The following is a 25865-nucleotide window of genomic DNA, read 5'->3' on the forward strand; positions in this document are numbered from 1 at the left end:
CAGCACATTCTCGTCTCCCTCCTTCATTTTACAGTTGAATGGTGGCTAGAACGGCTCCGGGTCAAACGTCAATATGGAATGGATTAATCTGCGTTATTTTTTTTAACGCGTTATTTTTTCTCAGATTAATTAATCGAAATGAACGCGTTATTTTGACAGCCCTAATAAATAGGTAGTTACTGTAAGTTATGCTGCAGTTTGTTGCTAACCACGCTAGTCATGTCCCTCCATCCCATGCAGCTCTCCCCCAGTCAACACAGGACGATTAAATATAATCCATCTTTTTTACTCTCTTTCAGTATTTACACATGATCATTTTACAGCAATATTACTTTAGATTGGCATTCTAACCATCTTTTTGCCTATCAAAAATATACAAAAATAAAATTGCATTTGTTTCTTCCTATATCACAACTGTCATCAGTCCATTTCTTTTGTTGCGTGTTAGGAAGAGGTATGTGATTTCCTGTTCCGCTTCGCTCGACGTATGGCCGGAAATCGGATGAACTCAAAGTGTTTGCTTTGGTCCGTGTTGGGGAAGGGAGGCGGGCCCGTGTGTAGCCTCTTGATGAAATGGACCTCCCTCTGGTTCTCCCTCGTCCTGGAGGCTTTGATGGGCCTCCCTTTCCTGGTAAAAGCCACATACCAGCCCTCATACTTGGCATTCTGGAAGGCGGTGTAATTGTTCTCCAGTACGATCTCTGTAAAGATACAATCCCTGCTCCGGCCATTGGGCTGCGTGAGAAGACAGAAAAGGTTTTTCATGTTAAAACTGGGCAAACAGACTGCATGACACACAGATAGAAGCATGCGTTCTGATTCATTCATACACAGAAAACTGCTAAATCAAACAGCTAAGTCATATGATCTCAAATAAGCTAACAAATAAAAGCTGGTTTTCTTTTTTTTATCAAAGCCTTCCTCAAGTGTACTATCGAACTTTAGAAATAGGATATAACACATTATTTCTGTTACTAATGACAAGTTGAAGTTGTAAGCAATAAAACGCACCTTTGCTCAGTTCAGTACACTTTTACTACAGTTTTACTTGGTCTGGTATGACCAGTAGCTTATGTTAGCAAACTTCAGATAGACATTGCAGTGTTATGGTTCCTTTCGGTCATTTTTTTTAAGGTTTAAACAGTAATGTCTGGACTTTTTTCTTGCAGCACAAAGTCTAAAACATGTCTGTTTCTTGAGTTAACTTCTGTTTAAGGAATAGTTTGACATTTTGGGAAATACATGTATGCTTATTCCCTTTATTGCAGAGCGTCGATAACACTATCATTTCTGTCCAGTGTCCATTAAATAGGAAGCGACAGTTAGCTGTCTGTTAGCTTAGTTAGCTTTTATCCAAAGCAATTTGCAATAAATGCATTCAACCATTTCGATAGGCTACAGCCCAAAAAATGCAAGAATCATGCAACTTCAGCAAATATGCTAAACTGCTTCTAGTGCTGCATTTAGAAACATTTGTTTAACAGAAATAGTCTGGCTTATAATTTTCCTGTAAAACCACAATGTGTGTTTTTTTTTACAAATTCAACTATGTGGTATATTCTTTTGTTACATTTGGACGGAGCCAGGCTAGCTGTTTTCCCTCCATTTCCACTCTTTATGCTAAGCTAAGCTAATCAGCTGCTAGCAGTAGCTTGATATTTAGCGTAGGCCACACACATGAGGGTTAGGGTTGGGTACCGAAACCCGGTTCCACTATGGAACCGGTAGGAATCATAGGCAACTAACATATCACAGAGACGTAAAATGATATTGCAGGCTCACTTCTCTGTGCTGTAGTTGTTTCTGGAATGCATGTGATTGACAAACCTGAATCTAAATAAAAATAACTAACAGACAGACTGTGACAGCTACACATTTTAGTAGTTTGAAGTTGTGAACTTTAAAGCACATCAGTGCAAAAAAAAAAATGTTCCTTAAAAAAAAAAAATTAAGTAATTTCATCTTGACTCATGTACTGTCTCTCAGGTTTACAAGAGTCGAGAGATGTTTGCCAGTGAGTCTTTCGCAGGCACTGTTTCTACACCTCTGAACCATGATGAGAAATATTATGAGTTGTCATGTCAGCCAGATATGTGAATCCATCTTTTTCCATTTCCACAAAGGAAGTGGAGAGTTGACTTATGACCAAACACACAGGCAGTGCATGATGGGAGGGTACTTTCCCCTCATGGCTGTCAGCCACGGACTGAGCGACTATGATTAAGTCCTCTGAGGATTCCTTTTTTTTTCCAGCACATCATGTCCTGGGGTGACTGACAAGTTATGAGACTTCAATGACAATGGATTGAAGCTTTAGTGCCGGAGCGTGTGTTTTAGTAGATGTGAGATCTGATAAGGTGAGGCCTGCAGGCACAGGTTGTAAACCCTCGGAAGAAGACAAAGCTCATATATGGATTTAGATTTTCTTCCACGAATGTTTAATTTCTGCATGTAATTTTCCAGTGATGTGTTGACTTGGGAACTTTTTGTTCACTCATAGAGCTGTTATGATTAAAAACACCTACCTTACCTGTTAAATTAACTCTGATTGGTTGCAACTGAAAGAACTGAAGTACTGATTTTTACAACCTCAAGAGTACATTGTATCTATATGTTTGGCAAAGAGTGCAAATTGTATATTTATGTTAGCTTGTGAAATAAAAGTTTGCCATAATATGCAAAGATTATTTGATGCAATCCCTGCTTGCAACTATAATAGTTGGCTGCTTAAAGAGTAACTACCTTTTTTTCAACCTGAACCCTATTTTCCTGTTTTTGTGTCTAAGTGACCGATGGGAACAACAATCTTTGAAACTGGTCCAGTATTAAGTAAGATCGCTGCAGTCAGCAGCGGCGAAACAAGCTACAATGTAAGTTAATAGAGCAATTGTCCAGCTTGTATTTACCTTCACAAAAGTGCTAATTTTGCCATTGACAGGCTGAGATTACTATTCTAAGTGTCTAGCACTTCATTCAAAGTCGACAGAAACTAAAAAAAAAGCATGAAAAGCCTTTTTGGGTCGTCTTTTCACTTTTCCAACCATCACAACTCTAGTTTTGGTTGAAATAAACACATAGTTTACAGATTTACATGTGAAAATATGTCGGCTAAAAGTATTGCTTTTTTAAAGCAATGCTTTAAAAAAGTAAAGCAATGCTTTAAAAAAGTAAAGCAATGCTTTAAAAAAGTCTGGTGGGTTTAGTGCTAGCGACTTCAGAGCTGTTTCTGGTTAAACAGAAAGGTCTCAAAGAGGTTTTAAAAAGGTCTATCTCTGAAGAGATCCTTTCTATAATGTAGAATATTAATCAGAGCCTGTCAGTGACAAAACAAGCACTTTTGTGAAGGTAAATACAAGCTGCACAGTTGCCCTATTAACTTACATTGTAGCTTGTTTCGCCATGATCTCGCTTAATACTGGACCAATGTCAAAGATTGTTGTTACCATCTGTCACTTAGACACAAAAACACAGGAAAATAGTCTCAGGTCTCAGGTTGAAAAAATGGTAGTTACCCTTTAATAGTGTCACACTATAAATTCAATAAGCTTTTTTACTTCATTTTGTCACAGCATTGAAATAAAACGTTTCCGTACTAACTTAAATCAATATAAGGTTTCAAATTCTGCAGCCACTAGTCGCCTCCATTTCAAACAAATGCAATCCAGAAATGTATATTGTACCTTTCCAACAAGTTTCCCCTTCCGGTTCATGCAGAGGTAGCGTCCACTTTCCGCACCTCTAATTCTCACTCGACTGCCAAAGGTATCTGTCTCGACAAAAAGACGAGCTGCAAGAAAAAGAGAGGAGAAAGTCAAGGAACTGAAGGGGGGAAACATGTGAATATTATCAAGACAAAACATAGTCACACCACCAACCACAGACTCATTTTTTGTCCTAATCTAAAATGTGTTATTGTATTTTCAAGAGTTCCATGTAACATCCCATACAAAACATATTCAGCCAAACATGCAGTTCCCTTGATGAATAGCTAATATTATTTAGACTAGATTCCAATCTTTTTCCATTGACATTGATTCTCAAATATGAAGAAAAATAAACACCATTTAAGGTATGCTATTTGTTCATTAAAGCTTATGGTCTGCATTCCATATGACTCTTAACTTAACTTAAACTCAGAACTCAATACATTTTTCACAGGTGGCCCTAATCCTCTTCCGTAGTTACCTGTTACTATAAGAATTAGCTTTTTTTCCTAGTAGTTATATTTTGAATGTGATTTTTTTTTTTTTTAGTGAATGACATCTCTGATGAGCTGAAACTACAGACTGACAGTATAAACCGTTGAGTCAATAAGAGCCTTGAGAGACACCCACTGGCCCAGGTGAGCTTCCTTAATTACACCTCTAACAAATGATAAAACAAATGTTATCACTGAACATTAAAGAGTGGTACTGGAAGCAGAATATACAGTCTCAATTTAATTTGTCCTGCAGTCAATTATGGCCATTGGGCATTACGACCGCCTTGTGTATTGGGGCTATAGAGACAAAGGACTTGTCCTAATCAGCCACTTATTCGCCAGACGATGGCTTCATGGATACAGCAGGGAGGCTGAATTAACATATAAGCCTGAAAACACCTCACAGAGGGAGGGACAAGCAGGCCGGAAGAGAAACTGCTGGTTTGCCCGAGGACATCAGTCCCCAGCAGGAGCTTTGAGGCTATTCTGTCAGGGACCAAATACACTATTGGATCAAAGAATTTCACTCAGTTCCTCTGAAGAATCTCTGAACATATTTTTGCCATTCATAGCAGGCCCTCTCGTTTACCTAGTATTTGTGCAAAAAAAACCACAAATCATATATACCCAAACAGGTTTCCCTGCAGATTTTACATGCTGGCAGTTTGACACTAAATTATTATGAGCTTTGTCATACTAGGGTGCTGACTGGCCAATACTCACTTTTAAAGAAATAATGCAAATATCAGTCCAAACCAGCCCCAGTTTGTACCTCTAAAACTTTTTTGTTTGATACGGTTTTGTGCAATTGTGCATTTGGGCATTGTGCAATACATACGTTATTGACCACAGCATGGTTTAATGGGAAATGTGCTGGGTAGAATTGAGTGCAATATGAGGGGGAGGATGTGCTGAGGGTTCTCTTTCTCTTTCTTCTGTGACTGTGGAGGAAGGTAGGGGGGGTCTTGTGTGAGGTTTATCGGATGTTTATTAAAGCATTTTGATGAGATAATGTATGCTTATGTTTTATGCATGTTTACTGTATGTTTATTGTGTGTTTATTTGCGATGCGTCGCCATTTTTTGTTCTCTCGACTGCCCAAGACGAATTTCTCCCTTAGAAGACAATAAAGGCTCATCTTATTTTATCTACCGTTAGGCTACAGACACGCCACAGAGCTAAGCACTTGATTTTCTGAAAAATGATAACCCCCCACGATCTTTGAAAAACTCAATGACAATAAACAACACTTACCGTTCTGAAGACATTTCCAGAATACTCTTCTAACTCTCAGGATAAAAAAATATTACGCTCGCATGATACAAAGATTTCGAACCTGTTTCACAAGTTGTGACTGGAGTTCCAAATCCAGAAACAAATGGTGGATGGAATTATATATCACCTGGCTCAATTTGTACGATTGAACTGAAATTGAAAATGTATAATGTATCATTTATATTGGTAAGTTACATGTTGATGTTACTTGTCAGTATTTTATATTTTCATGAAAAAAACTAATAAGTACAGTTTTTGGATTGTGTTGTGCAAAAAGAGCAAAGACATGTCACCTCCAGCTACCTGGGTTAATACAGCAACGTGAGAAACAGGTTAAAAATATTTATCGTGTAATTTTTTTTTATCCAGAAGGTCGACCTTGTGTATCATGTTCTCATTATGTATTGTGTTCTTAGTTTTGTACTTTTTAAAGCACTTTGCGGCTTATGTCTGTTAAAAGCATTTTAGAAATAAATTGTATTTACCAGTGGTGGAAGAAGTATTCAAATCCTGTACTTAAGTAAAAGTACTAAGACCACATTGTGAAAATACTCTGTTACAAGTAAAAGTCCTGCATTGAAAATATTACTTAAGTAAACGTATGTAAGCATCAGCAGAAAAATGTACTTAAAGTATTAAAAGTAAAAGTACTCAATGCAACAACAGAAAAATACTCACATTTTAGAAACTGGAAACGATCCTAATAATTTCAGATGGACATTTAGGCCTGTATATTGTTGGCTAGTTTCATTTATTTATTTTATAAACGTGTTATGTGTTTTGTGTGCAAAAATCCTAATTTGTAAAGTATTTAACTAAATCTGTCAGATGAATGTAGTGGAGTAAAAAGTACAACATTTCTCTCTGAAATGTAGCGGAGTAGAAGTAGAAAGTGACATGAAAATAAAAAAGACTAAAGTACAAGTACCTCAACATTTGGACTTAAGTACAGTACTTGAGTAGATGTAATTAGTGACATTCCACCACTGTTACTTCCTTAATTAAAAGAGTTTTTGAGGATTCTGGGAATAGGCAACCTGTTTTTAAACAACCACCTGGTTCTTTTCAAAGATCAATAAAGATATTTATTTCTCAGAAAATATGATGCTGAAGTTCTGTGACTGCAGTTTGATGGTAATGCATGAGCTACACAATCTGGGGCTAAACCTGAATTTTATATTTTGTTTGCTTATAGGTAGGCCTATAGGCTAAAGCAGAGGTCTTCAACGTCTTTTAAGCCAGGGACCCTTAAGCTGAAAGCGAGACAGAGTAGGGAAGGCATATATTGTATACAATTGAGTTGCATATTAAACTGGGCAGAATGGATGAAAATAAATGGATATTATTTATGCATCATGTTTTAATGTTAAACATCCATCTGGCAGGCACTGTGACCCCTTAAGCTTAACTGTATGGCTACCATAGTTACCTATTGTAAGCCTATCTTCAATGTGTAAATCTTTTTTTTTCTTCACAAATAGGCCAATTGATCTTTGCAATTCAAATTTTGCATTCATATTATTAATGTATATTTTCATTTTTTAAATAAGAAACTTTAAATATATATATTTTTTTTTTTTTTTAACATAATTTGGTGGACCCTTGCACTAACTCTGAGGAGCCTCTAGGGGTCCAGGGCCTCCCTGTTGAATATCTCTAGGCTAAAGGATGCAAGTGTGAAAACCTGCAGTGGTGAAATAAGGAAACCCCTCCCTGGATGTACAACTCCATAGAAAAAAAAATACATAGCCAAATGTGCTACAAGGTTAACAGCAGGTCCGGGGTCAGCACTTACCGTACATATTTCCATCCTCAGCTGTGGCGGTGACCCTTTTGCCTTGAATCTGGACGTGTTTCCCGCTGGTGCGGCTGTAGAGCTGGTAAACCCTGACCTGTCTGCGGCTGAGCTGGTCCGTCACTGCGCCCTGCGTCCTCACATACTGGTTAAAATTAGGAGACGGGTGATTCTCCCCCTTTTTTATGTAAAAGGGAAAAATGAAATACATAATTTTTTTTCTTTCTAATCTGGGAATTTTTGGCTAAAGACAAACCGAATTTCCCCCCTAAAGCTACTGGACAGAAATTATAGGCTATCCGTTATACTCATATTCAAATGCGATATTTAAAAAAGGAGTTATTGCAACTTTTCCCTACTTCATCAACCATTTCTCATATTGAACAGTTCACAACGTCGACCAAGTTTCTTAGTGCGCTTACCTGAGCATGGCACCACAGCACGAAAAAATGAAATGATCTGCAGAAGTAAGGATAAATGAAGAGTTGTTATTATAAAAGAAGTCATTATGTGGCAATCAAACAAGTCTACAGCCCTTACAGTCTTCTTACATGTAAACGCAGCGCTGGTTTATTCCATACATTCTCCTTTTTATTTCATCCGATAAAGAAACGGATTCTTGAGGCACATAAATCCCAGGAGGATGCGGCAAATAAATCCAACCGAGCTCCCACAGTGTTGCATATATGCACTCCTGACCTGTCCATCCACAGCAACAAGTCTCTGATAGAAAAAACCCACCTCGGAGTTATTTCACCTCACATTTATCAAAAACCTGATCCAGCTGACTGAGTGCTGAAGAGCTCTTCAAAAGATCCGCGCAACGCACCGACAGCAGATACATCCATTATAACGAGCGCGTTAGATTTTTGAATGACATCACTGGGGTAAATGTGAGAAGGATCCTCGGCTCGGTGCAGCTCTGCTCGGGTTAATTCCAGGTTTTGAAAAGCCCTCTGTCTCACCGGGGTCAGGCTGCTCACTGGTTAAATGTTGAAAGGCAAAGGCCCTCCCTGAAATCTTTCTATTGTGGGTGGGCACAGCAACAGGACCCCTAATGATGATTTAATAGGGAGACGCAGATGTGAAGGGAAAAAAAAAATCTCAATATATAGGCCTATTTTAAGATTAGCAAAAGGAAAAGAAAAAATTTGAACTCCACATCCAAAGTTAAATTACAAAAAGAAAACGAAACTGCAACTTTGAGAGTTTTAGCTCAAATTGCATTGAAGACTACCCCTCTGTCTGTCTTTAATGTAGACCATTACTGTAGCACTGTATGTAAAAGTGAGTAGCCTAATGGCACCTTATGGGTGTGGCAATTACGTGTTAAAGAGACTATTGCTCCACCCCCACCCCCACCACACCTACCCTTTTATCTTATGTTAACTGGTCACACTTCTAGCTCATGTAAAAGGAGGCCGAAACAAATCATGCAGACAAAAGGTCTGTTTCATCTTTACATAATATGCAATCAACATCACGAGACGAGCACGATACTGTCTTTCCTCTTCCTTTCAAAAAAATTACAATAATTTACAAAGAAGAGAAGAGAAGAGAAGAGAAGAGAAGAGAAGAGAGATCTCTTTATTGGAGCATTTTCAAAGAACCATCACAATCACAAAAATTTAAAAACAAGTAAGAATTTAAAAAAAAAAAAAAAACCTATCAAACAAATAAAAATGTGCTTTCTTAATAAAAATGATCCACCAAGAAGAGAGGAGAGAAGAAGAAAAAGGAAGAGAAGAGAAGACCAGCAAAAAGAAGAGAGAAGAGAAGAGAAGAGAAGAGAAGAGAAGAGAAGAGAAATAGATATTATTACACTTTGGTATAGCTGCTGAGTCCAGATGAGGCAGAGTTTGTGAACAACAGTGTAACCTGAAGCTTCAAGTGCCTTCACATCTTACCCTTCTCACGTTCTCTTGACCCCACCACCACCATCCTCCCTGTCTACGGCAATAAAGTGGTCCAATGCAGCAGTTAGGCATTTCTGACATGTTGATCTGCTCTTGACTGGCTGACACGAGCCAACAGCAACCGAGTCAACTTGTTGATGTCACTTCTTTTCTTACTGTAAGACACTGTCAGCCCATCATCAATGAGTTCTCCTCTTTTACAGTACTGAGAGAGCCAGGTTATGTCCAGCAAGTGTGTGTGTTTGTGTTTTTATTTGCGTGAGAGTGAACACTACACTAGTGACAGGCTTCCCATTATCCTACTATTATACCTACAGTATTTGCTGTCCAAAGAAAATATGACGAGCATGACCATATCTGATTCATTGTAATCTGCCTGTACTGTTAAAGATAGTTTGACACTTTGCAACAGTTTATTTAATGACTTAATGAGTCTTTATGTTAATATAAATAATAATGAAAACTGAAAACAGAAATATACCCATTGTAGGAGCCACATATTGTATGTTGTTTATGGTCTCATTTATATTATTTATTGATTATTATTTTGTATTTTGCACTTATATTGTAGGTGGTGGGCGTTTTCATCGCGGTTTGAGCGGCAGTGATAACATTTGTTTGCTTCACCTGTTCACCTGGGTTTTTTGGGCTTTGACAGAGAGGGGGTGAGCCTGGGAGTGAACACTTTCTGTTGACCGCCACACTAACGCACTTATTTCGACTCACAAAGTAACTTTACATTTGGTAACTGCAGTGCTAGTTGTATTTTACATGTGGAGGAATAAATCATTGTAATACAATCTCGAGCGCGTCACAGTGTGTTTATGCATCTCTCAGTGTTTAGTCCCTCGCGGCAGCACTTTGTTGGACTGCTTACAGCCGCAATACCCATACACATTCACAAACTAATAAATCAAGGTCCTATATGTAAATACAATGTCATAATCCTCATGTTAAAGGTGTGCATTAATGTATATCATACTACAGTAGGTTGCGACTTCAGAACACCACAGGGCTTTTTCACAGCATGTCTTTGCAATAGTTGTTAATTGTAGTTAATAACATTAATGAAGAAATTAAGTGTCCCAGTTAGTCATTACGGTGAACGAGGATGCGCAATAGGCTCCTGGAACACGCTCATCTAGTGTAGTCATTACCAGCTGCAACAGCGCGTGTGTGTGTGTGTGTGTATATATGTGTGTGTGTGTGTGTGTGTGTGTGTGTGTGTGTGTGTGTGTGTGTGTGTGTGTGTGTGTGTGTGTGTGTGTAAATCAGGGCTAAGACCTGTAGTTGGAACCTCTTGTCATTAGATGGAAAATAAAGCAGGACATTGAAGGACAGCTAACTTTAAAGCTAACGAGGTAACTTAGTACGTTGTGTTTCGCAGCATAAGTGCTAGAATTCATGCTATCACCTACATCCTCTGTTGCTTCAAGCCTTTTCAGCCCATACATGTTGAAAAGCTGTAGCTCGTTAGTCTTCCATGCCATGCTTTTGTAGCTAATAAGCAGTGATTTGATGTCTTGTTAGCATGGTGACAAAATTCTAAAAGAATTAAGCTGGATTTATAGCCAATGCAAAGGGTTATAAGGGAGTCCATCCATATGTCCCTACGGCCTAGGTTTTGATTCATAGTTGAGCGTTGGATTTCAGCCTTTGATCACCTCTGCAATGCTAGATGCATGTGTTGTATATGATCGTGCTTTATATTCCCCACAGTAACTGTGCCTAGCGACAGTAAGCTTTACACATAGATTTATAGAACTGGACTTAAGTAAGTAACTTATTTTGTTGCTGTGTCTCGTTGCTGAATAGAAGACTATCTAGCGTAGCAGACACTACCACTGGTAGCCTACTTTGCCAGGTGTTTAAAAGTCTGCTGCCAGATTTTCTTACTGCGATAGCTTCGCAACAGTGCAAGATGCAGTCAAACAAACTTTAGAGGAGTGTAGTTGAGATCAGAATGAAGGCCCAGTTTGAAAATGGGTGTGGTCCCAGCAAGGGCGCTGGAAGTAGGAGGGTTGGATGTTTTGATGGGGCCCTGGCCCGATTTGGGCCAGATGTTTGTGATTGAAAAAGAGAAGACTACTGAGAGTCTTTCTTTAACTTCTTTAATGTTGTCTTTCCTCTCAACAAATTTAACCAGCATAGGAAACATGTAGGGAAAAAACACAAGCAGCCAATCACAGTTCTTTCAGTCCCCACATGGTACAGTATATCCGTCGACGCCGTAGCCCGACACGTAGTTACATTTTTGAGGAGGCACTCATCAGCTACACTGTAATCCAGCTTTGCTTTTAACATTTGTATAGTACTCCAACTCCACTATGACATGTACACGATCTGATATGTATATTATGATAGATTTTACCTAATTGACTGATGAAGCTTCTGACGTTAGCTGATGTACATGTTTTATGTTGAGCAGAGAAAATTTGATGGCTGGCATTGCTTTTAACTAAAATAAAACCCATAGTTTTCTGAAGAGATGGCTTAATGTCACATTCTGCTAAATGTTGAAACATAAACATCTTAGATTACCTCTTCAGCCTGCTGTCGCAGGAGCGAACAAGGATCATTTTTTTTTATTTGAGGGTAGGGTTGGCTGTGGGTGAAGAGTACTTCTGCAGCAGAGGCTGTCATCACTGGAATTCACAGATCTCTGGCTGTGCTGTCAGCAAGATGTTTAGGTAATGGGATATCGAAAGAAGAAAAAGAGGCGACAAGGCCTCAAGAAATGCCACTTCTCTAGCTCTCCTAATTTCAAGCACATGAATATATATTATGATCAAACACCTATTTATAAGTTAGGGTACAAACCCAAAATACTGTTCCTTTACTATGAGTAAAACAAATCATGCATGTGAATATTTTCCTACAGCCCCTCTATTGTTTTGCATCCATCCTTCCATCCATTTCCACTGCTTCTCCATAGTGACAGCATTTAAGCAGACATCTAAGCAGTTGCCTAGATGTCCTACAGCTCCTCCTGGGGGATCCCAAGAAGTTACCAAGTCAAATGAGACATGTAATCCCTCCAAAATGTTCTGAGTCTTCCCCAGGGTTCCTTCAAGTTGGATGTGCCTGAAATATCCCCACATCAAGGCGTTCAGGGAGCATCCTGATCAGATGCTTCCTCAATGCCAGATTGAAGATAGCTAATGTCAGCCGCTTGTATCCATGATTTTGATGTCAGTGATGTCATTTGTACTACCCACATATCATGAGCATAGATCCAGCAACTGTGTCTCCTAGAAATTCTAAATATTGTACAAAATTGTTTTCCCAATTACAATTACATTCTGATAAATCAAATCTCTGCCTCAGTGGCGTAAGGTAGTTACGACAGGCCCCAGTGCACGCTAGTTACTAGTTATGAAACAGGAACACACACACACACACACACACACACACACACACACACAAATAAGTTGTTTGGCTTGCAGATGTGCTCAGTCAATCTTGACAGAGTTTGTGCTTAAACTAGCTACCGTGCCATTGAGCATCGTCGTGCTACATGAACAAATAAGACAAGATTGTGGTTTCACGATGTGCCTCAAATCACTGCAGACATTTTCTGTAGGCTATTAAACCAGACTGTGATCTTTCCCTAACCTTAACCAAGTATTGACAGTGCCTAAAAACATAACCATAAAACAGTTTATCAATGCTGTAGTCACTAAAAGTGGATATTGGAATGCAAGATTGAATGTTTTGGTGGATAACAATTGAAATACGTTAATTAACATTTCTTTATTATGTTGCTAAAACATATTCCACTTAGTAATATGTTTACTTCAAAATGTAGTTGCTGTTTCAGATTAGTTGTATATAAACTTAATTTCTAGGGGACAGAATTGGATCCATTGGTAAATCGGGGGGTTTACCTTCAGGCTCTTGCCGTTACAACTTGAACACAAGAAACATCAGAATCAACCAGGCTGTCAATTGCTGTGAATTTTGTTTAGAGAGAGCTCACACTTGAAACAAAACAAACATGATTTTTGTTTGTGCACTCACAAAGCATTTGGATATATAAATGGGACATGACTTGAGGCTGAATGTCTCCTAGAAAGCTCGGGGCACAACACAGTCTCACACACTTCAGTTTTCAAGTGACATGGAAAGCTGAGCTGCCATGCAACCTGATCTTATTTCTATCTCTCTGTTGCAAAACCTGGCTAATGACAGAAATGCAGACTCCAGCCATCGCAGAACATGTTAAGTTTTTTATCCATGCTAGCGACATGGCTCTAGGGATGGCAATGCCTGTCTATCTGTCGCTCAGTCCACTACTTTGGTCTAGACTGAAATATCGATCGACAAATATTGCACGGACTGTCATGCAATTTGTCGGAGATTCAATGGTTTATGACAAAATGACTGCAAAACAAATGACAGCCACAGTTATACTGTGTTAAGTGCTAATGAGCAAAAATTAGCATGGACGCTTAACTAAAATGGTAAACCTGCTAAACTTGCAGCATGTTAGCAGTGCCATTGTGAGCATGTTAGCATGCTGACGTTTGCATTTAGTGCAAGCACTGCTGTGCCAGTATAGCCTCAGACACGCTAGCATGGCTGTAGACTTGTACCGTATAAACAGTAATGGACGTAAATACATCATTGCACTTGTGTTTAATCTGTTGCAGATGTTGTATAATAAGATTTTGGCAAAGGCAAGAACAGATTGACAAGCAGGTGAAGCAGGAGACTGCTCCCGAAAGTCCCAGTTTGTCTATGAGACTATATATTTGTGGTAATTTGATTAATTGCAAACTACAGCTCACTTTTGCCCCAGGGTCCCCTGGTAGGTTAACCCAGCTTTTTAAATTCATCTCTTTAAAGTCAGTTTTGTGAATTTATGTTAATTTGAAAGATGTGGTGTGAGACAAATACACCTAACGTTTCCTTAAGTCATTTCTTGGTTTACAATTACTATACATAGTAAAATGTATATGCCGATATGCAATTTATTTTTCTTCATATTGGTGATCATATTGGGAATGGAAACAAACAGTACAGTATAGTATTTTTAAACTGATGATCACAATAAGTCTGTTTATGAAATTAAATGATATGAGAGATACAAATGCATTTTGTAGTCTTGTTACTAATACATGATGGAAAAAACTGCTTTGAGCAGTTGCCAAATTTCCCAAGACTTCAAAACAGTGAAACACATTTCCCATACAGCTCGGACCTTTCCTCGGGGCTACTGTAGCTCCAGTGACAAGTGAAAGGAGAACTGGTGGTCTCCAAACAGCTCTGACCACATCGTAAAAATCTCCACCATAAAGAGCAACTGGCCACTCTTTCTGACCCTGCAAAAATAGAGACAAGGGTTCAGAAAGTGGGTGGTCCCCTTTATGAATGATCAAAAGAAGAGAAAAGTAAAAAAGAAAAAGAAAAACAGACTGGAGGATTCACTTGGACGAGCAAGCCTGCTCTTCATCAGCAGCAGCGGGGCTCTTCTTGTCCTTCACGCCACCCGAACCCAAAATCATGTCAGTCTTCACTGCTCTCAGTTGACTGATTAAGCAGCCTGGGAATGTTATGCTCAAAAAGTGAACATTAGTCATCTGTGAAAGTACTTGGGCACTTTTTTTTATGTAGATGAACATCTAACTTATACACTGAGAGGGGAAAATGTACAACTCTGTGCTTATTACAAAGGCTGCTGACCCTTAGGTATTGCCCTGCCATTTGCAAGCTGACCATTTGAGCTTGCCAAATTTGACACAGCTGACGCAGGCAATAAATTGGAACTAGTTTCCCCACCCCCTTTATCCATAATGAGTGCTGCCCTGTAAAGCGTTTCAACAGACACACAAACACACTCATGCACACATTCCAGGAATCCTAATGTGATAATCATGGGATAACATTTTATTATATGATGAAAGACACAATCTGTAGATGTGTGAAAATGTGTAATGATGTCTAAAAATGTAACATCGCAGGTCAGACTGATGAGTGTGAATAACTAAAGAGGATATGTAGGAGCTTATGGGTGACAGACAACATTGTCAGGGCGACCAGACTGTGTAAATCCCTGAGTCCCTGAGCTCTGGGATGTCCGACACGTGAAACCCAAGTTGCTGATTAACACTCGCCAGTTGCAGACAGGCTCTGACTGCTTCATCTACAGGCCAAGAAGCTGGGAACATGTCAGACTACAAAACTAATAAAGTGACTCACACAACTGCCCTTCTCCGAGCCACAGACACTGAGAGAGAGGGAGGGTCGGGTATGGGGGGGTTACGAGGGGTAGTGGTAATGAAAATAGCCGGATGTCCAGCTACGCCGAGGCTACAGGGACAGGGACAGAGTCAGACAGGGCCTAGCATCTGTGTTATTTTTAAGGAGCAAAATGTCACTGAGCAATGAACATGCTCAAGGCGCATATCTAACAGGGTTAGATGCAAGGTCACACCAAAGCCAGATCGCTTTCTGAAGACAGACGCTGTTGTAAATGGTAGTGACACACATGCTACTGCTTTGAAGTCGTAACCGAAGCTCCTGAGCAATTCATTGTTAGCTTATAATTAATTGTACTGGTATGTGCACATGTGCACTCTCTCAGTTGTTTGCAGAAAACAATAAACCATTTCTATTATCATATGTATTTATGGATATACTTAACAGACATTTAAAGCCAATTAACCTTAAGTATTTTGCTTAAACTTATCATTATGAAGGAAATGTTGATTCCACAATGTAATGGCTATAAAATAATGACACCATCGGTGTTTAGATTGGTTTGCTATAAGCTTTCAAAATGCAATTCTGTGTGCCACCGGGTACGTTCTCCCAGGAAAATGACTTACTTTACAGCACAAAGGAAGAAAGCACTTGAGTTGCGCTTATTCTAATGAAGATAATAAAATAATAACACAGAGGCTCCGTAGTAAAAACCTGCCTTCTTAATATTCCTGGGTGTTTTACTGTGTCTTTATCATAGTACTGCGATCGGGGTTTCTAGTACAACTTGTGATTCTTACAGTAGTTTCTTGCTTTGGACAGTAGCCAGAGTGGGCAACAGCTCCAGGGAGGACCTGGAACTTTGGTTAGCCACTGTGGTGTCACAATTCCTTCCCGATGGATCAGAAAACTTTCTGTTATTGTTGTTAGCGTCGTTAGCTCCCGGTGCTGGAGTTTGTGCTGGCTGGGATCAAGTTGCTGTAGTCGCAGGCAGATGGGCCGGGGTACACTAGCTAGCTAACTTAGAATTAGGAGCCCCGATGCTGCTGCAAAATAGCCTAAGAAACATGTCTTGGTGGAACATGTGTACGTTGAAAAGTTGTTTTAATCATGCAACACAAATCTCAGATTGGACAGATAGTCTAGCTAGCTGTCTCAATTTACCCTGCAGAGATGTGTTAACCATAGTCCTCATAAATCCACCGGAGTTTAAAATGCCAACATAAAGAAAGCGTAAGGTAACGGACATCTGGCCGTAAAGAATGACATCCGGCGGAATTTCTCGCAGCAACAGACCAATCCCAGAAGTGGAACGCCGTGGATATAAACTACCCATACACCTAAAGTTGCATGGCAAATGTAATTGTGGGTTAGCCCAGCTAAGTTAACTGTTGCTAATAACAACTTTATGAGCGTGTTGTAACCTTATAACGTCACCATATGGGTTAGCCACCAAGCGTTAGCACAAGCCACTTGTCAACACACTGTAGTAAGTTGGATCAAAATTGAAATATCATTCCAATAAACAAGGTCTCTTCTGTAATATTGTGTTGCAAAGTGGCATGTTCTGTGACAATGTATGATTTACAATTACTCTCTAATGTATCCTCTGGTATTTCTGGCTGTTTCCCGTGTTTTGCCAGAAGTTAGAGCAACTAGAGGTGGGTTAAAGGTTATATGATGCCATTGACAGCAACCAAATGACACGCTCTGTGCCATTAATTAAAATTACAGATTTCTCTGGGTTTGAACATTGTTGTAAACAATGACTTATATTATAATGACCTATAGTCGTTTTTAGACATTTTATTGCAGAAATATTACATATAATATCTTTACGTTTAGGCACCAAAACGACTTGGTTAGGATTAGAAACAAGATTGTGGTTTGGGTTAAAAATAAATACTGCTGGGACACAAACAGCGGTCCCCGGGGGGAAAGTCCTGTGTATTTGTGTTTAGGTGTTAATGGCCCGATTAATACTGTATGGGAGTGGAGAGCTTTTTTGGCGTGCGCCAATGGTACCTGTGTTGTATGTGCGACCTGTGCGAATTCGGGACTGAAGGGAGTGGGGGACCTTTGGAACAGTGTTGCCAATTTGCTAGTCTCGCATTGTCAGACCTTCCTCCACAGCGCTGCGGAGGAGGGTCTGGCTAGTCCACACAGCATTCCGGGATGGGAGAAAAACTGTGGTTATTGGCATTTCCTTAAACCAATCCGATCGTCAGACGGTGCCTCTGCAAAATAGCCTCGGGAAGGAACTTGTTTTGGTGGAACATGTGTACGTTCAAAAGTAGCTTTAGTCGTGCAACAGAAAACTCAGATTGGACCGATAGCCTAGCTAGCTATCTGGATTTACCCTACAGAGATCTGAGGAGCAGTTAACCATAGTCCTCATAAATCCATGTCCATATCCATGTCCAGTTTAAAATGCCAACACCAAAAAAGCGTAAGTTGTGGGACATACGGCCTAAAAATAGGGACATCCGGCGGTACCTAAACAATCCTGGAAGTGGAACGTCGTCGATATATAGACTACCATCTTGCCGACTTTCTTGCAAGGTTAAGGGACTACCAGACCCTCTTAACAACTTTATTTCTAAAAAGTGACTAGCAACAAATTTAGCTACTTCAGGCCATCAGGGAAGAAAGTGAGATATATTATATTGTATATTGTTCTTTCCCATGCATGCTGCTCAGACTGATCGCAGTCCACGGCTCTTCTGCCAACAGCACAAGGTCTTTCTCTCCTTCTCCTCTTGCACTGTGAGAAGGCAGCCGACACAACCACTAAGTTTTATGCAAATCATACGTGATGAAGTTACCAATATGCAAATAAGCGTAGTATTACGTCATCTGGCCACTTTTAGTGACTTTTGGAGCTAGTGTCAGTTATTTTTATTGGAAAAGAGTTTGCAACACTGCTTTGGAGATCATCTTGTCCTGGGCACAAGGAAGACATATGGTGGGCCTGATTAAAGATCTTAGTATTTGTCAACCTGAGTGTTAATCTAAATTTTCTAGCCATTTTGATTATTGCTTTCGATAATGTTAACGTTACTCACAACCTCTGTTGTAGAGATTTCACTTACAAGAACCACATCATCAACAAGATACCTTTAACAATTTATTAAGCGAAAACATAATTGATGATTGAAGCTTGACTTCTAGAATCTTATCATCATATGGGGAACTTTGACTCTGGCAAGAGGTCACAAGCTTCATGCAGCTTTCAACAAATCCTCTTAAATATCTTGTCTTTAAGTCCCATAAAAAAGTAAACAGAGAAGGTAGTCCCCTGAAATCCTTGTAGTTGTTGCAGTGAACTGCATAGCATAGTGGATCCACTGGTTCTATTTCAAGTAGAAGTGTTTTGGTGTTTTTGATCCGATATTGTGTAGATAGTCATCTGCTTTGAAATGTTTGCAACGTACAAGATAGATCCATTCGCCAGATGGAGTGCCTTGATACTTGTATTTGTGTCAATAGTGAAGCAGCTGGAGTCTCTCTTTATTGTAACTGCACAGATTGTATCTTAAGTAAGTCAGCTAGCACATTGACCAGGAAGTGGATCTGCTGTGCAATGCAGTTCGCTACAACATCTACTGTACAGGGAGTGATATTTATTTTCCTAGGATGGCGAAGGCTTGACCCGCCCTACTCTGCCTCTATTGAATTACCCTGGTATTCTTACCCTAGAACTAAACAATCTCAATCCTCATGCCTAAACCTAACCAATCCAATTCCGTTCGTACATATCTATGAGAATGTACAGGTAGCTAGGTTCTTTAGCTGAAAAACTACACCATGTGAGTGAGTGACAACTATAAAACTGTTAGGTGTACTTTCTCCCTTTTTTAGGAAGTTAGCTTTCAGGCTATTCCCATTGCGGAATCATTTTGAATCCAATTATTTGTGCTAAAAACTTAGGCTAAAAACTACCTGGACCAATCTCTCTGCTTAATGCACAGAAGAGATAATGCTGTATATCCTCTCAAATAAGTCCTAGGAAAAAAATAAACAATATTTCCCAAACTGATCAGATACGTTTATAATAATACATTTTGCAAACAGACTATAAACTCACTTGAAAGAGAAACTTTGTTACGTGTTATTTTTTTTGTTGTTGGTAAAACAGCTTTTCTACAATGAAATCAAAGTTAATTTTGAATTTGAATTTGAATTTATATGAATGCAATATTTGAATGCATATGTGTCTTTGGATGCCTTTCTGTGTCATTAAATTGATAATATGTCCTAATTTATTATAGAACTAATGTAGTATTATTTGCTGCTCAAATAAGCAAAAAGATATCAAAGTAAAAGGTCATATATTTCAAAATGTTTCACTATGTTGAACATGCCATATTAGTTGTGACTTACAACATCCTCACAAAAGCCAAAAAGTACTCTTGAGAATCTGTGGCAAGAGAAAAAAAGCATGCAAACAATTTGACCTCTGAACACAAGCATTGGAAAACTGGCCATTTATTAGAAATTAGTTATGGATGGAAAAACATGTGACCTCTTGCTCCCAGAGGACACATCAGGCCATTCTATTTGACTGGTTTGGCATTTCAAGTACTCATTGATAGCCATTTTCAAGATATATTATGTCATCAGTTGACAGCAAGACTACAGACATAGGTCGCTGATGTCACTGGGCCTTGCAGTCAAAACACGTCTCAGACCTCCAAGGAATTCTTCAGAGAAAACCTTTCAAAATAAGAAAGAAAATGTATGTATAAAACTGAAGTTGACCGAGTAGTCAACAGCACGGTGGTAAAGATAATCCTATGTAGAGTAAGACATTAAAGGGCACCAAACATACATTTTAAATGTTACGAAAGATTACAAATGTGCAAATAATAAAACAGGAAATGTCATAACTTTTGAATATCAACCTAGTTTATTAGCTTTAACCTACCCTACAACATCAATACCTTGGGATTAAAGTTACCAATAGCCGATATACAAAATTCTTTTTGACTATTTTTGTAGTGAAAACTTTTTCCTACTAAATACTTACTAATTACAGTTGTTCTCGATTGCTAAAAGATATTTTTTGAAACCCTCACCCATTTTCTCAAAACTGTAAACACAAAACCAAATTCTCAAACTATATTCACAAAACACCTGACTCTGCTGGTAAAATCAAAGAATGCTTTGAGATCATACACACAGCCAGTCAATAACTAAACATTAAAGAGCATTCATTAGACATTACCTCAACAATTCAAGAACACAGTGGCCAGGGCATGTTATAGAAAAAAATGTTTATTTCATACAGTAAACACATTTTGCAATGAAAACAAAAACTATATCACAACTTGTACAGTGAATATATTGTACACTGCAAATAGTGCAAGTACTGTAATACAATATTACAGTAAATGTCTGTTTACAGTATTAGGCACTTGTAGAACAATACAGTAGTCCAATTGCAAAAGGCCAAAGAACAAAGAAAACGAAATGAAAAGCACATGACAGTACACTCAAAAATATTGGGAAACCGCAAAATCAGACATCAACACTTATGGTAATGCTCCTGTGCCACCTGTGCACGTTTAACTGACTTAAACTCCATCTTGTCCTAGTGTGGATAATACTGACTGGACCATATCTCATTTTACCTGTAAATCAGTGGCTAATGTCAGCCCCATGCTTATATTGTTCAACCCAAATGGGAATGGGAATTGATTTCCAACATAAATGCATAACAATAATTGTCAGCAGAGTAAGAAATAGAGCCATTTTTGAAGAATTGTTGTTAGGAAGTGTGTATCTGATCAGGAAGAAAATGTATTCTCCTTGTTTTTCAATGACTACTTGTGAGTTTGCTGATTTATTCCAGCCTGGCATGGGGTGAAGCACCAACTATTCCATCGCCGGGTGCAGATTTACACACTGTCAGTCATCTTTTCTGGCTGCTTGTGAAACGTTATGTCAAACTTTATACCAGCGTATTCACAAAACAAATACATGCTTTTAATTTCATTTTATATACCACATCCCAGGATGAATTTGTTTAAGTGTTTTTTGGGTCTACACCCTCCAAATACAAAAACATTTAAAGCTTCTTTGACATTAGTATTTCTTGTCCCTATCAATGGGTTTAAAGCAAAGACATCCCACATGTTGTATGATGCTCACAATTGACTTTATGAATGTTCTTTTCTGCAAATGTACAAATGTGTGTATTTATTTATGTGGAGTCTAATTTTCAAAAATGGTGTTTGCTTGTTTCTATTACAAGGGGCTATTGCAGGGGCTGCAACTAAAAACTATTTTTATTATCTTTTAATCTGGAGATTATTTTCTCGATTAAGTGATTAATTGTTTGGTCTATCAAATATGAGACATTTTTTGTTTGACCGACAGTCCAAAACCCACACATACTTTACCACACTTAACTTTCACATAAGCAGCAAATTCTTACAATTTGGAAGCTTGAACTAGTAATCCAATAATCAAAATAGTTGCACATTCATTTTCTGTCGATCAAGTAATGATCAATGGGCTATTAGTTTCAGCTCTAATTACAATAAGATCAGATGGCTCTGTAATGATTTTGTTCAACAGTACTATTGCAGCAGAAAACACAAATGGAACATAGCAAAGACAAATAGATTATAATTGTAAGTATTCAAGAATACAAATTACTGTTTGATTCAACAGCATTTATTATATCAATTTTATGTACATTATGTGTGCATTAGATGGTCTTTAGAAGTCCATACTGTATACAGTATGTACACTGTAAAAACAAAATGTATTCATTCTACTCATTAAAAACAAATGTAAAATGTATGAAATAAGTGAAGGTGAGTTGCCGTAGTTCTCCTGCCTTGCATTCGCTTCCCCACAGCATGGCTGCCCTGGCTGGTCTGGTGAGAGCCGGGGCCCCCAGTAGTGAGCGCTGGGCCCCCAGTCCCAGCTGGTGTGCTGTAGTGGAAGGGCTTGATGTTGGGCTGCAGCAGCTGTCTGCTCCCTCCGCCCCTTCCTGCTCTGATCTCTACTCTACAGCTCACACCTGATCAACAATGACTGCACTTCACCCAGGAATTTTCCATTTTCTATTTTCTGTCACTCTCCACAGCTCACTCCCACCACACAACAGCTCCCAGACCAACGGCAACACAAGTGGTGCCCTACAACTTGGCGACACCCATACCAGCCAGTGACACAACAGCACGCCTGGTATTTCAGGCCCACTTCCATGACTCAGTTGCTGTGGAGGGAACAGAGAGTTACTGGCCCTCTATTCTTAAGCCACCAATGTCTGATGAAAGACAGTGAAAATGCAAACTAAATCAGCGTCAGCGAGGAGACGGTATGGGGAGCTAAAGGATATCAGTAAAGGTGCTTTGATTTACCTTTTGGCCTTGTACATCATTATCACCTTCATTTTGAGAGATAAGCATATTTACCCTAAACAAATATGCATTTAACTGAGAATGCAGTAAGTCGCTTTGGGCCTACAGTATATCCGGCATTTGTCACAGTTTGCTTCTGAGACAACTTTGACATGAAATCTAATGGAAACTACAAGGATTCAATTTCATGTTAACTTGAATGATTAGAATGATTATACCTGTTAGCAAGGGCTGTTATCAGCTTTTATCCTGCTTATTGATGTATTCAATTTTTTTAAATGTGAAGATTTTAGAATAGACATTCTTTAAAAAGCGAATACTGTTTTTTCCAAAGGCTAAAATGTCAAGATATGGTTTTTGCTTCCAGACTTCACTGTTGTGAGACTGTCCTCACCAGAAAACAACAGCATTGGTCATTCGTGTGAACCCTTAAACATGACCTATGTTTATGATTCCCTAACAAGTAACCTCTTGTGGTTGCACAAATGGTCCTTTCTCAGAAATAAAGATGGTTGCAGCGCGATGTTGGCAGTGGATAGTTAGGCACCCAAAGCATCTCACTTAGACACCGAGACTGCTGTTTGCACCCTATTTTCACCCAAAAGTTAGTGTCTTTCTATCTTTCCTTAACCATAGCCATGTAGTCTTATGGCGTTTTTCCACTGCTAGTACCAGCTCTAATCGGCTCAGCTCGGCTCGGCCGCGGTGCCCCGTCCTCCTTTTTCCATTGCAGATAGATGGAAAAACACCATTAGTTGCCTTAAGGCTGTTACAGACCAACCAGACGGCCGACTGTTGGCAGAAAAGGTAGTTGGGCTGATAAGTCTCCCAGAGTTGGTCAAAAAAGTGCCTCAGAACACACCAAAGCGACGGGACGTAATACGTCTCCATAACAGCAGGCGGTGCTTATCTGTATTGTCGCCCAAAAAATTAAAACCAGCAGTTGACTGGACGACGATTATGGCGACTCATTCAGATTACGATCTCATATTGTACTAAAATAGTTCACCGAAACGTGTTTCTGAAAACATTTTAAGCGAGAAATAGGCCATGCAGTTGCTGAATCTGTCTTCATTTCAGCTCGACAAAGGTCAGTTTAAAAGATTTTCGTCAGATTTTGAGAGGCTTAGTCACGGTCATCCCGCTTGCCATTTCCGGGTGAGTCCCGACTGCCCTGTCTCCGACTGAGCATGTCAGGTCGGCCAAAATGAAGGCCGACAGCTCCTCCAACGGACGACAGCACGAAACACACCGTCTTGAGTCACTGACCTCGCCAGACTGTCCAACGGCCGATTATTGGCCCGGTGTGTGGCTGCCTTTACCTTAACCAAATCTCTACCATGGAGGTGACAGATAAAAAAAATAAAAAAAATAAACTCTCATATGAATCATTTCATAATGGTCATTTGAGTTGTTTAAGGTATGAGGGCTTGTTCTGACTGTTACAGGATGTTAGGTGGCTTGCAGGAAAGATTGTGGCCGATTCCTCCTTCCCCAGACACAAACTTTTTCAACCACTCCCCTCAGACAGTGGGGGAGGGGGGGGGGCATTGACTTTTTAAACTTAACTATATACGCTGCATAATGCTCACATTTTGTGGCCTAAACTTAATCGTAATGTCTGCCGAAAATGCCAGCAGCTCGCGGTGCTCTGTACCCGGCTCACAGTCACCTATTCTTGGGTTAACTGAACAAAAACAGCAAAACACATTTACATGACATCACATTTACGTGACCAGCAGGCGGTCTCCTAGTTTCGTATATCTTACGTTTTGATGTGCACTGATTTCCGTACGATATCATATGGACCCATTCATGAGAAAGTGTTGCTACAATTAATACAGAAATAATGGGTATAATGGAATGACATAATAAACAGTGGCAATTATAGTAACAATAAAGATAACAGACCAATGACTAATAATAATAGGTTATAGTAGTAGCAGTGGGCGTCAAGCAGGACCATGGCAGCAGCTGCAACCACGATGCAGGTGCAACCACAAGCTGAGGAAATCTGTGAGGTGAGAAAGCACTAGGACTTTGGGGACGAAGCTAAGTTAGCAACATGCATTAAAGGGCAACTGCCGTTTTTTTCAATCAAGTGGGAACAGCAATCTTTGAAACGCAGTAGTCGGCAGCAGCGAAACAAGCTACAATCTAAGTTAATAGGGCAATTGTCTAGCTTGTATTTACCTTCACACAAGTGCTTGTTTTGCCAGTGACAGGCTCAGATTAATATTTTAAGTGTCTGACAACATTATGGAAAGGATTTCTAAGGAGGTTGACCTTTCTGTTAAAGAGTAAGATTTTAAAATAAAAACATCCGTGAAATTGCATTGACTAAACCCACCAGATTCCATGTAAATAAACAGTAATTTTAGCATTGTAAAATAAACTTCAACAAAAATAAAATAAAACTATGAAAAGCCGTTTTGGGTCGCCTTTCCCCTTTTTCCAACCATCACAACTCAACTTTGGTTGAAATAAACATAAGTTTACCGATTTACATGTGAAAATATGTTGGCTCTATACACACTAAAAGTATTCCTTATTTAAGTTGATTCTGGTGGGTTTAGTACTAGCAACTTCAGAGCTGTTTCTGGTTAAACAGAAAGGTCTCAAAGAGGTTTTAAAGGTATATCTCTGAAGGGATACGTTCCATAATGTTGTCAGACACTTAGAATATTAATCTGAGCCTGTCAGTGGCAAAACGAGCACTTTTGTGAAGGTAAATACAAGCTGGACAGATACCCTTTAATGTTACATGAATGCACAGAGATGGAGAGAGAGAGGAGGAGAGAAGAGCTCCATAGGAAGTCCCCCGGCATCCTACAACTGCAACTGTACCAGGTTCAAGGCAAACCTGAGAACTATAAGCTTTATTAAAGAGGAGAGTTTTAAGCTTACTCTTAAAGGAGAATTTTTACGTTAATCTTGATCGCTATAGCTATGCGAGTACTTTCGATAGAAAAAACCCCGACCCGAATCAGTGCAGGTAACACGGAGAAGCTGAAGCTACATGTACAAGCGTCCCCTGAGCTAAAACGGCAGTGGTCGGGGCAAGTTTTAGAGTGCCTTTGTGCCTCTTAACAGACACA

At 39.3% G+C, this 25865-nt stretch overlaps 1 protein-coding gene across 1 annotated transcript; it reads right to left on the reverse strand.

The window, feature by feature from the left end:
* Positions 1 to 270: 270 nt before the first annotated feature.
* Positions 271 to 8310, reverse strand: fgf17 (fibroblast growth factor 17). Its single transcript, XM_031300873.2, has 5 exons — positions 7823 to 8310; positions 7694 to 7730; positions 7272 to 7449; positions 3681 to 3787; positions 271 to 735 (listed from the first exon to the last, which is right to left on the reverse strand). The coding sequence occupies exons 1-5, from the start codon at positions 7852 to 7854 to the stop codon at positions 445 to 447; spliced, it is 645 nt and encodes a 214-aa protein (XP_031156733.1). The 5' UTR covers positions 7855 to 8310; the 3' UTR covers positions 271 to 444.
* Between the last annotated feature and the right edge of the window lie 17555 nt (positions 8311 to 25865).

This window comes from Sander lucioperca, chromosome 2 (assembly GCF_008315115.2).
Source record: "Sander lucioperca isolate FBNREF2018 chromosome 2, SLUC_FBN_1.2, whole genome shotgun sequence".
Taxonomy (NCBI): domain Eukaryota; kingdom Metazoa; phylum Chordata; class Actinopteri; order Perciformes; family Percidae; genus Sander; species Sander lucioperca.

What these genes read in the sequence shown, in the direction of transcription:
- fgf17 (XM_031300873.2), bottom strand. Translation starts at nt 7,854, where the DNA reads ATGTATGGAATAAACCAGCGCTGCGTTTACAT. An exon ending in TGCTGTGGTGCCATGCTCAG is followed by an intron (nt 7,450 to 7,693) that starts GTAAGCGCACTA and finishes TACATAAAAAAG; the next exon opens with GGGGAGAATCACCCGTCTCC. An exon ending in AGGGGAAACTTGTTGGAAAG is followed by an intron (nt 736 to 3,680) that starts GTACAATATACA and finishes CTTCTCACGCAG; the next exon opens with CCCAATGGCCGGAGCAGGGA.